Source organism: Lygodium microphyllum, chromosome 4 (genome assembly GCF_053477565.2).
Source record: "Lygodium microphyllum isolate KBCC chromosome 4, Lygodium_microphyllum_v1.1.10, whole genome shotgun sequence".
Classification (NCBI taxonomy): domain Eukaryota; kingdom Viridiplantae; phylum Streptophyta; class Polypodiopsida; order Schizaeales; family Lygodiaceae; genus Lygodium; species Lygodium microphyllum.
Window position 1 is genome coordinate 160,391,892 of NC_141138.1, and position 10,124 is coordinate 160,402,015.

The following is a 10,124-nucleotide window of genomic DNA, read 5'->3' on the forward strand; positions in this document are numbered from 1 at the left end:
CACACCAAGACGGTTTCTCTTTTTTAAAGCAATGTGAGTGTATGTACTCCACAATTACTCCAAACGAGAGGAGCTAACTCATTGACTCAAAAAAGGATGGCTAGCTACTACAACTTCAGACCATTCAAACCATAGTGCCACAAAGTTGCCCCAAACTTACAGTGATCCTCCTGTGCATTCCCACAACCAAAAGAAGGCTGATCTCTGATCTTTTGTCCTATAACATGAAGGGTGATCTCTGATCATTTGTCTAGTACCATAATTAGGCACTAGATGAGACAATATAAGTCTCCATACATCCATAACCTTAGTGTCATTCTCTTGGCCCTAGCCTTGGAACTCAAGTTCTACAAAAAATGCAGCTATATGCATGGGTGAGCTATAGGAGTTTCATCTCGTCTCAACTAAATGTCGTATCTCCTCATATGCTTCATCATCTAGTACCAACTCTTTGAACTTTTCATTCAACCTTCCATAGCCTTGTGTATCTTGCCAGTGTAATGATGCATGGCATCCATAACTCTCAATAAATGCATAATAGGTGCTATCATAGCATCTATCTGCTTTACATCATTTCAAAAAGCTGAGTTGTTTGCTTTCTTCAAGCATAAGATACCTATAGAAGTATCTGCCAATGTGATGAGGTAAACTCATCACCAAGAAATAACTACCTCAAGGCACCACTGCATTCTCTTAACCTGCTTAGCATCAAGAAGCTAAAGGAAAACCTAGTGTTAGAGTATTTTAAAAGTATCTTCTTCGATCTCAGAGAGAATTGGTAGTGAAGAAACTGGTGGTTCAAAATAGAGCCAATAATTTGACATCCTTGCTCTATGATCGATGCAATGCATGACAAGGTACCAATATCCTTGAATAGGTTATTCAAGCAATGAGCCATAGAATATAAAATTGAAATATGTGGATAGTATTCCTAGATGATAGCACTTGTTGTCCTATCCTGATGCATCATGAGAAGATATAAGATACATTTTTCCATGGAAACGGCAGAAACCCTAACTCTAAACCGACAGAAATGGCAATTCGGCATCCCGAGGAGCCGTTCTGACCGTTCCTGTCACTATGGTTCCACCACTTATCCCACTTCATGACTAGCTAGATACTTGTCTTGTGCTACTCCATTTTCTCTCTTTGTACAAAGTCTACCTTTCTTCTATGAAAAGAGCTCATTTTATCTCATTCTAGATCAAATTTCCTTACTGTAAACTTATGTATAACAACTGAAGATAGCCGAAAGTTTATCACAATTCTCTCCACCATCATTCTTCACTTCGTTATCAAATCTCTTAAATTTCCTCCTCTTCCTATTGTTTTACAAGACAATAGACCTGTACAAGATGTCAAAGGCAAAAGTTGTTATAAGTTATGCTGCACAAGTATTTGGTGGTATTTGGTACCAATTGTTGGCCCAGGTCATTCATTTGACCATAAGTGTCAGTGGGTGACACTAAAGAAGTGGTATTTAATAATACTAACCCCAATCTGATGGTCAAATATGGTGCAGAGACATGCGGAAATGGAAGTTCCGTAGCCAATTTAATTATTGGCCAATCATATTATTTTTCAAGGCTCCAAAATAATTATTAAATTATTTTTCAATTTGAAGACTAAAAATTAATATTTAGTTATGGATAATGCTGAAAAAATCATTTGGGAAGGTTGCCACTTGTCAAAAATGCCCATGCAAGACTAAAAAACGTCTTCAGAGATTTAAGAGAGGCATTTTAGTATATTTAGCCTACAAGAGAAAGAGAGAGAGAGAGAGAGAGAGAGAGAAGATGTTGCTGGTCTGATTTGTAGCCATTGGAGGACCTTTGAGATAGCCAAGGAAAAGAGAAGACCAATCAACACTAGGTGACATCATCTACAGCCTGTTGAGACAGGGCAACAGCAATAAATGACTGATTTTCTTCAATTCTTTGTATCTATAAGCTGTTGAGACAAGGCAGCAGCAGTAAATGACAAATTTTCTTTAGTTCTTCGTGAAGAAAGTCTGAATTTTCTCTCTCCTCAACATTATCTCTTATCTCCCAGCCTTGCTCTAAAGTTTATAGCATTGAGATCACCAAAGGCTGAGAAGTTTTAGATTTCTCTTCTATAAACTCTAATTTGCAACAAAATTAAGAGTTTAGCAATAGCCCCGAGAAGCAGCCAAAAATTGGAAGTTCCAAGACTTGGATTCGACAGGGCTAAAGCTGTTTTTAGTCAAATTCAAGTGGAGGGACCAGCAAATCAATGAATTTGGGGCATTTTTTATCTCCATCAAAGCGGGTGAAGGCTAATTGATTGCCTGAATCAAGGGGCAGATCAGATTGAAAACTTGCTGGTCATTTTGGACAACAAGGAAAGTTGGAATACCGAAAGGGATTGGGAGAATCCCAGTGTACATCAATTTCTTCTTCAATTAAGATAAATAAATATCGAAAAGGGCGCCAAATTTGGGGCGAACAGGGTGTCCATTGTCCAAGATTGTTAAGTTAATTTGCATTTCTCAATTTTGTAATAAATGTTACTGCTATAACTAGGTTGTAATCAGGGAATTACCACCCATCCACGGAAGGAAGGCTGGTTACAAAGCCAATGCAATGGTCTCTATGCCCAGAGCTAGGGTTATCAAAATTATAGTTTATTTCAATTAAAAATTATATGTTAATTTTAACTAGATCTTTTACGGTTTTTTCAAATTTCTCATTTGAGTAAGACTCAGTTTTTTTAAATGGAAAAAAAAGACTCTCTCCTTGCAAGAGAAGGCAGACCACTGCTCTGGATCTGGGAATTGCTAACAGAGAAACCTTTGCACTTCAAAAACGGATTAATCACCCCTTACATAGGTGCAATCCAACTCATGTGTATATATAGAAAATGGGGAAACCGTCAGATAAGGTAGTTCATTCCTCAATTCTTGTTACAGTATCTGCTTGAGTCGGACTTTGCTCCTCACAGTCCAACAACTAATCTTTAATGTAGTTCTTCGATGTAGTTCTGTCAGTGTAAAGTGCTTCACTGTTTTGAAAGCACCCTCAAGAGAATATAGCTGAAACCTTTAATAGGAGTGATCCACCCTAGAGAGGTGTCTTCTTCATTTTTATTTCTATAATAGAAATAAGCAACTTTAACCAAATTTTTGAATGAACCAGGCTGCTAGAAAACTAGGATTTCCAGTGCTTTATGGAGATGGCTCAAGGCCTGAAGTGCTGCAAACAGCAGGAATCAATATGCCAAAGGCAGTTATGGTCATGTACACTGTTAGGCAAAAATCAGTGCAAGCTGTGGAAAGATTACGTCTATCTTTCCCTGGGGTAAGCATGTAGAATGTCAAGTTATGTAATGTGACGTTGTGGATTTCCAGTTTAACCCTACAATTTACTGCAACATAGCAGGTACCAATATATGCTCGTGCACAAGACCTTGCACATCTGCTTGAGCTCAAGGCTGCAGGGGCTACAGATGCTATATTGGAAAATACAGAGGTAGTGAATGAACCTAGTTTGTGTTTAGTGTGGAATTACAACACAATACCTTCCAGATCTCACCAAGTCTCAACTAGTTATCTTTTTACCACTTGTGAAAGTATATTCATTTGGGATGAGAGCTACATTTGATTGTTCTGAACATCTCAATCGAGTAGCTTTAAAACAAGGAAACACAGTAACTCCACTTTCCTTTCAAACCTTGCACACTGTGTCTAACTTGATTGCACAACAAATTTTGATCATCTTTTCAGACCAGTTTACAGCTAGGGTCTGTTCTTCTACGAGGATTGGGTGTACTGTCTGATGATGTAAGCTTCTTAACTCGTATCATGAGAGAATCAATGGAACTTCGTGCAAGAGTAGCACTTGAAAAGCAAGAGGAGAAAGATGATGATTGGCTGTCATCCTTTCAGGTCAGATTGCATTGAAATACAGGAATAACAGTTGTAGAGTTGTAACAAACTGTCAAACCCTTTATTCTTCTTTCTTGCTTCTAACATCCATGTTTGCTGATTGCTTCTGCATATGTCGGTAGGCCAAAGTTAAGCAGACCTGGGATGCTCAAATGCAAAAGAAAGCTGCTGAAAGGAGTAGAGCTCTCCTTTCTGAAGGGACAGAAAAGGATGATACCAGGACTGAAACAGAGGCAGTTGCAGCTGATGACTCCGCAGGCACCTCAGTGGAATCCAATGGTAGCTTAGTAGAACATGCCTCAAATTCACTTTGCCAACATTCACAGAGTCTTGCAGACACCCAAGGGAAGCCAGAAGTTCATATTGAACCAGCTCCAGTATCAACTACGCTCACCCAGTCCAACACAGAAACAGTTAAGCTGGCATGGCATCAAAGAATGAACTTTTCCAATTATGACAAAAATTCCAAGACTGAATTAAACTTGGATGAGGATGAGCGAGGGGTAACATGGTGTGCATTGATCAGCAATGATGATTTTGGTGATTACGAAGAGGCTACTGCAGTAATGGGAGATGATATTGATGAGACTGTCGAGTACATGAGCAACTGTGATAAGCCGTGACTTCTTGCAGGAGTTGCAACGAAAGTCGTATCGCGCAAGTATAGGATTCTGAAGGTATGCAGCTTTGTGTAATACTGTGTTCATCTGTAGTTCTCCATTAACACAAGCATGGTGCCTAAACCAGTTCACACTGTTTTGCAGCTTGGATTTGATGCTTGTGCAATAGAACCTACATTCAATCATTCTCTATCGGCTGTTGCAATCTTCAGGATTTTTTCAGCCAAATGCATCATGTAGCACACTGTGTAATGATCTCATGCTGATATAGCAAAGATATATTACCAGAAAAAATGTGGCTTTTTGATTCATGCAAATGTATTCTTTCAAAGGTTTTACTGTGCATGCACCTGCTTCATTTTTTAATTCTTTCTGCCATCGAACGGCTATGTGGTGCTTTCAGTTAAAAGTCTTCTTAACTTGAGAAGTGAGGTTATAGGCACTTGCTCCACACAGCGTACTACAGAGATCCCTGTTTTAAATTTAAGGCTGCAGACTTCTTTTCTTCTAATAACTGCTTGTGATCCACTTTTCTTAAATGACATTTTTAACATTTTTAATAACTGCAGACCATGATTAAATGCTTTCCATGCCGTGTCTCCAGGATTATGAATGAAACAGTGTATCACACGATGCAAATCAAACATTCGGGCACACACAAACAAAGGACAAACCATCACAGCAGCCTTCTTCTCAAGAACTACAACATAGAACCATAGCCATACCGCATACAAGCACAAGTAGATCAGGAAACCTTGCATTATTGGGAGCAAGTTCAAAGGATGAAGTGGTACGATCCTTAGAATGGCTGTTGGAGGATCCAACTTCGACTTCATCTTATTCGCATTAACAGAAATATTGTTAGTTAGTAGTACCCATAAAATCAGTAGCAATGCAACAGCTCGGTCCTCCAAATTCGAAGGGTGCTTAGAATGTCAATTTGAAGAGTAAACTTTGTGTAGTACTCCTAATTAGTACAAACTGTAGTTCTTGGAAGGATCATACAAATTTCCTTGTGGGAGCCTTGTGTTGAAGGTCACTATAGCTTTGCCCTGATGGGGAAGGGTAAAAGCTAATTAGTACAATCTATAGTTCTTCGAACAGTCATGCAAGGAAACTCTCTTGTGACAAGCCTTGTCTTGAAGTTTAGTACTGCTTTTCCCTCCTGGAGAACGGTAAGACCTGTTGCCCCTGCTGTATCTGCTTCTATCTTGTAAAACTTCAGCAGAGCTATGTCCTGTGGACAAGCGAGGCAAAGCTACAAATCCGTTGTGAACAATATGTTTAAAGAAGCATGCATTGACAAACCATCCCAACAGGCATCTACAGGCATCTATAGTGGATGCGTATATGATCTACTTGATTGTCTATTTAAAATCCAAGTCATTCCATGAAGACTTTTCTAGATTTATACGTTCTTATAATCAATATAATAGAGTAATACTTTCTCACCTCAATTGACATGTCTGTACTAACCCTTAGACGGGTGCAAGAAAGATTGAAAGAGGCCTTGCCCTTGTTGTTCCTGGATTTTATTCATGGCCGCGGGAATTGGCTGTTCCTGTTCCTATTCGTGGCCTATAACGGCTACTTCATCTTGCTCTCCCTCTTCCAGGGCTAAGCCCTCAACAACAACCTCCTTGACCTCTGGGACCCTGTGCATGATGTCAGGGTAGAGAGAGAGAGAGAGAGAGAGAGAGAGTGTGTGTGTGTGTAAGGCTGGTTACACATCAAGTAATGGACGGCCAACCCCCGCCCAGAGTGTGGGCATGCACTTTTTGAAATTGGGCACAAACATGGGCGTCGTACCTTTACACACCAAAGGGACAAAGTTTGTAAAAAAATATTAAAAAATAAACTTATAAATCTTTTGATTGGTTGCAAATGCAAAAACTACACCCTTGTCCGCCACTTTACAAAGTGGGCAGAGGAGACTCCCCGTCCAAAAGCGGGCGGGGAGTTCACCTGTTTAGCAGGTAAACAGCAGGTCATGTCCTCTCCAGTGTGTGAAGAACTGCGGATGCCAACCTTTAAATAAGTGTTTTGATCGGTCAAAGCTTACAAAGTGGGTGTCCCTTTTTTGATGTGTAACCGGCAAAAGAAGAAGAAGAAGAGAGACAAGGAAATACGGCCATTTCAAAAGAAAGAAGATGGTCAGCTTGATATATATAGATAGGTGTGCACATCCAAATGTGCTTGTGTTTTAGTGTAAATTTGGATCGGAACTAGATTCCTTTTGTAGGTGTATGCGTGCTTAGGTATATGCAAGAGGTTGTGCATATAGGTTTTTTTAATGTGTATACTTTTTTCTTTTTCTTTTTTGCTTCAAAGTGTTTATATGTACAAGTAAGTCAATCACAAAGAGTGTTGGAATGTATACATACGTCATTGACAGAGTATAAGAACATTTGGAAATTTGTAAACATGAATGCTATCTATGTGGATCTAGCAACATGTATATGGTCATGGGTGCTTGCAATAGGGATTGCATTTAGAAAGGTAAGTATGGGGATCTATTTTTAAAGGTGATAGCATTGAGGAGGTATGTATGGAAAATATTAAGATTCTCTCTCTCTCTCTCTCTCTCTCTCTCTCTCTCTCTCTCTCTCTCTCTCTCTCTCATAAGGAGTCATCACAACTTAGGAATGTATGTGAAATCAAGTAACTAAAAAATAATCCATGACTCACTGTAATGCAATCCTTTCAAAAAGCATTAGAACACACCAATATATCATCAACTGAACATCTTGATGCTTGTGATAACTCATTCACAAAGAAAGAGAACATAGAATACTAAAATCCCATTGTTACATCGCCCAAGAAGCATATTTGTGGATGTGCAAACTCTTAGCAATAGAGAACATAGAAAATTGAAAATATCATTATTTACATTATTTTATACTTGTTTCCTATGACAACCAAGAGAATGCAGATGTGGAAAACCCATAGATTAGTAAGAATCAACTGGTAGCAAAATGATAGGCCCATCAAGTTCTACATGTGCATAGTTATATACGTGTGAAAGAATATGAAGGTGTCCCCAAGTATTGTGATTAAGGAAACAAAAGTAGAGGCGGATATGAAGATAAACATAAAGAAAGAGACCCTCTCTTGTGTAATAGGATAGATGAAGAGGACATGAAGGTAAACATTTAGAAAGAGGCTATGTCTTTTGTAGTAGGACACATGAAGAGGAAAAGTTTTGGTTTTTTGAACATTTCCATGTACATAGCGAAATATATATGCATGTTGGAGGATTGATGAGAATGAGTGAGCGAGGATGACAATAATTTAAGAAGACTCACAGAGTCTCTTCTTCAATCGCCATACATTTGCATGATAGGGAATTTTTATTCCATGTCCCTTTTGCATCTAGTACCTTATGTTGTCATCTTTTCATCTTATCGTCTCCTTTTCCATCAATCTCCTTATTTGTTTGTTGCACTTTGATATAGTAATCAAAGCTATGGAGTCACTCCAAACTCTCTAAGAATTGCCTCCTTTCACACATAATGTCTCCATTATGGGTTGTGGTAGCTCATCCTTTTCATTCTCCATAATAGACTCCATTTGTTCAACTTGACTATCTCATCTGGTAGAGTTATTGCCATAAACTTATAATAATGTACATAGACTATCATCTAGTAGGTATTGTCTTGTACCAATGCACATCTACTTTCCAAGACAAACATCACCTTGGTCCTTGATTATGAAGCTTCTTATTATATTCACACTATTGATTTAATCATGTTCTTATATGCACCCCCATTATGAACCACACTTGCATTAAGTCCATTAAAATGTGTATGAACAATATGATACTGGATATGGATGCAAATCCCCAAGCATGTTTAAAAGCTGCATCTAAAAAGTCTGTGCATAAAAGAGATGGAATATCCCTCAATGGAATCATATTTTGGATGATAATTGAAATGGATGCAAATGTCCAAGCATGTTAAAAAGCTACATTAAAAAAGTATGTGCATAAGAGAGATGGAATGAATCTCCACTACATCAATGCATTCATATTTTGGATGAAAAGCTCCTATCCATTTTGAATGGTCAATTGACTTGCCAATTTTAAAAGAACCCCCCTAGCATAGATCAATGGAATCCCCCTATAGGATAGAAATAATGGCATAGAGAGAGAAAGAGAGGTTGATTTCTCTCTCTTTTTTCGTCATTTGTTTCTTTTTACAGAAGCACATCTTTTGCACTTTTTGTATGGAAGTGGCCCTTCTACATGTAAGAAAAATGGAAAAAGAATTACTTTCTCTCGCATCTCATTTTTTGCTCTCCTCTCCACTCGTGTAATGTAGTCAATTCCATTGCTCTTCCAATTTCTTGCTAGAGAGAGAGAGAGAGAGAGAGAGAGAGAGAGAGAGAGAGAGAGAGAGAGAGGCCTTAGTTAGATGAGTGCAAGGAAGATTGAGAGAGGCCCTACTCTTGTTGTTCCTATTCACAGTCATGGGGATAGGTTGTTACTATTCGTGTTCATTGCCTATGGTGGCTTCTTCATCCTACTCTCCCTCTTATGGGACATGGCCCTCAATGGCAACTGTCTTGACCTTTAGGACCTCTTATGGGACATGGCCCTCAATAGCGCAACTGCCTTGACCTTTAGGACCTATGGATGATGATGGGAAAAAAAGATTGAGAGAGAGAGAGAGTCTGTAGTGAAAATAGTTATTGCTCCTTGTTCTTAGTGGACACCCTCTTCTTTGCCTTTTCACTTGCCAACTACCATGAGAGAGAGAGAGAGAGAGAGAGAGAGAGAGAGAGAGAGAGAGAGAGAGAGAGAGAGAGAATAAGAAGGAGAGAGTCTTACTGCTTCACAATGGACCCCCTCTTCTTTACCATTTTCCTTGCCAAATCCCACCAAAGAGAGAGAAAAAAAGAAGAAGAGAGATATGGAAATATCATTATCTCAAAGAAGAAAAATAAGAAGAATAAGATAACCATATTGTTTTCTTTTTTGAATCTACCATTTGAAAGGAATTGTGCATGCATATATGCATTGTGTAGGTCTCCTTTGAGGGAATCTATATCTACATGTTTTGGTGCATGTGTGTCCTTAGGTATACATAGATAGGTGTGTACATCCAAACATAGATGTATCTTAGTCTAAATTTGGACCAAAGCTAAATCCATTTTTTAGGTGTATATGCATGGTTAGGTATATGTGAGAGATTATGGATATGGTTTTTTCATTTTTCTAGGTTGTGCATATGTGTATCATATGTTTGTGTATGTGGTAGTATAAGAGGAGGGATGGGATTTTCAAAGTATTTATATGTATATGTTAGTTAATAAAAGAGAGTATTTGAATGTATATGTAAGTTAATGAGACAGTGTGTGTGCATGTGCATGCATCCATGTGTGCATGTTTCTATGCATATCTACAAACTATGTGAAATTATAGACATATATGATTATTTAAGGGTGTTGATTGCTATTTAAGGAGATGTGGGAATTCGCAAACATGCATGCTATTTGTATGCATCTTACAACATGTATATGTTCATGGGTATTTGCATTATGGATTGCATTACACGGGTTTTTGCATTATGGACTGCATTTATAGAGGTAAGTATGAATAA

At 38.4% G+C, this 10,124-nt stretch overlaps 1 protein-coding gene across 3 annotated transcripts in view; it reads left to right on the forward strand.

Moving 5' to 3' along the window:
- The window catches only part of KEA3 (K+ efflux antiporter 3), a 126,744-nt gene extending 120,808 nt beyond the window's left edge, over nucleotides 1–5,936 (forward strand). For 2 of the 3 annotated variants that reach the window (XM_087676787.1, XM_087676789.1), the window contains exons 17-21: nucleotides 3,156–3,317; nucleotides 3,399–3,488; nucleotides 3,743–3,904; nucleotides 4,027–4,581; nucleotides 4,669–4,858. In XM_087676787.1, the coding sequence (XP_087532913.1) occupies nucleotides 3,156–3,317; nucleotides 3,399–3,488; nucleotides 3,743–3,904; nucleotides 4,027–4,527 (915 nt within the window). In that variant the 3' untranslated portion in view covers nucleotides 4,528–4,581; nucleotides 4,669–4,858. Of the gene's footprint in view, nucleotides 1–3,155; nucleotides 3,318–3,398; nucleotides 3,489–3,742; nucleotides 3,905–4,026; nucleotides 4,582–4,668; nucleotides 4,859–5,128 lie in introns of those variants that run through there. The other variant, XM_087676788.1, reaches the window with a different exon arrangement.
- The last annotated feature ends 4,188 nt before the right edge of the window (nucleotides 5,937–10,124 follow it).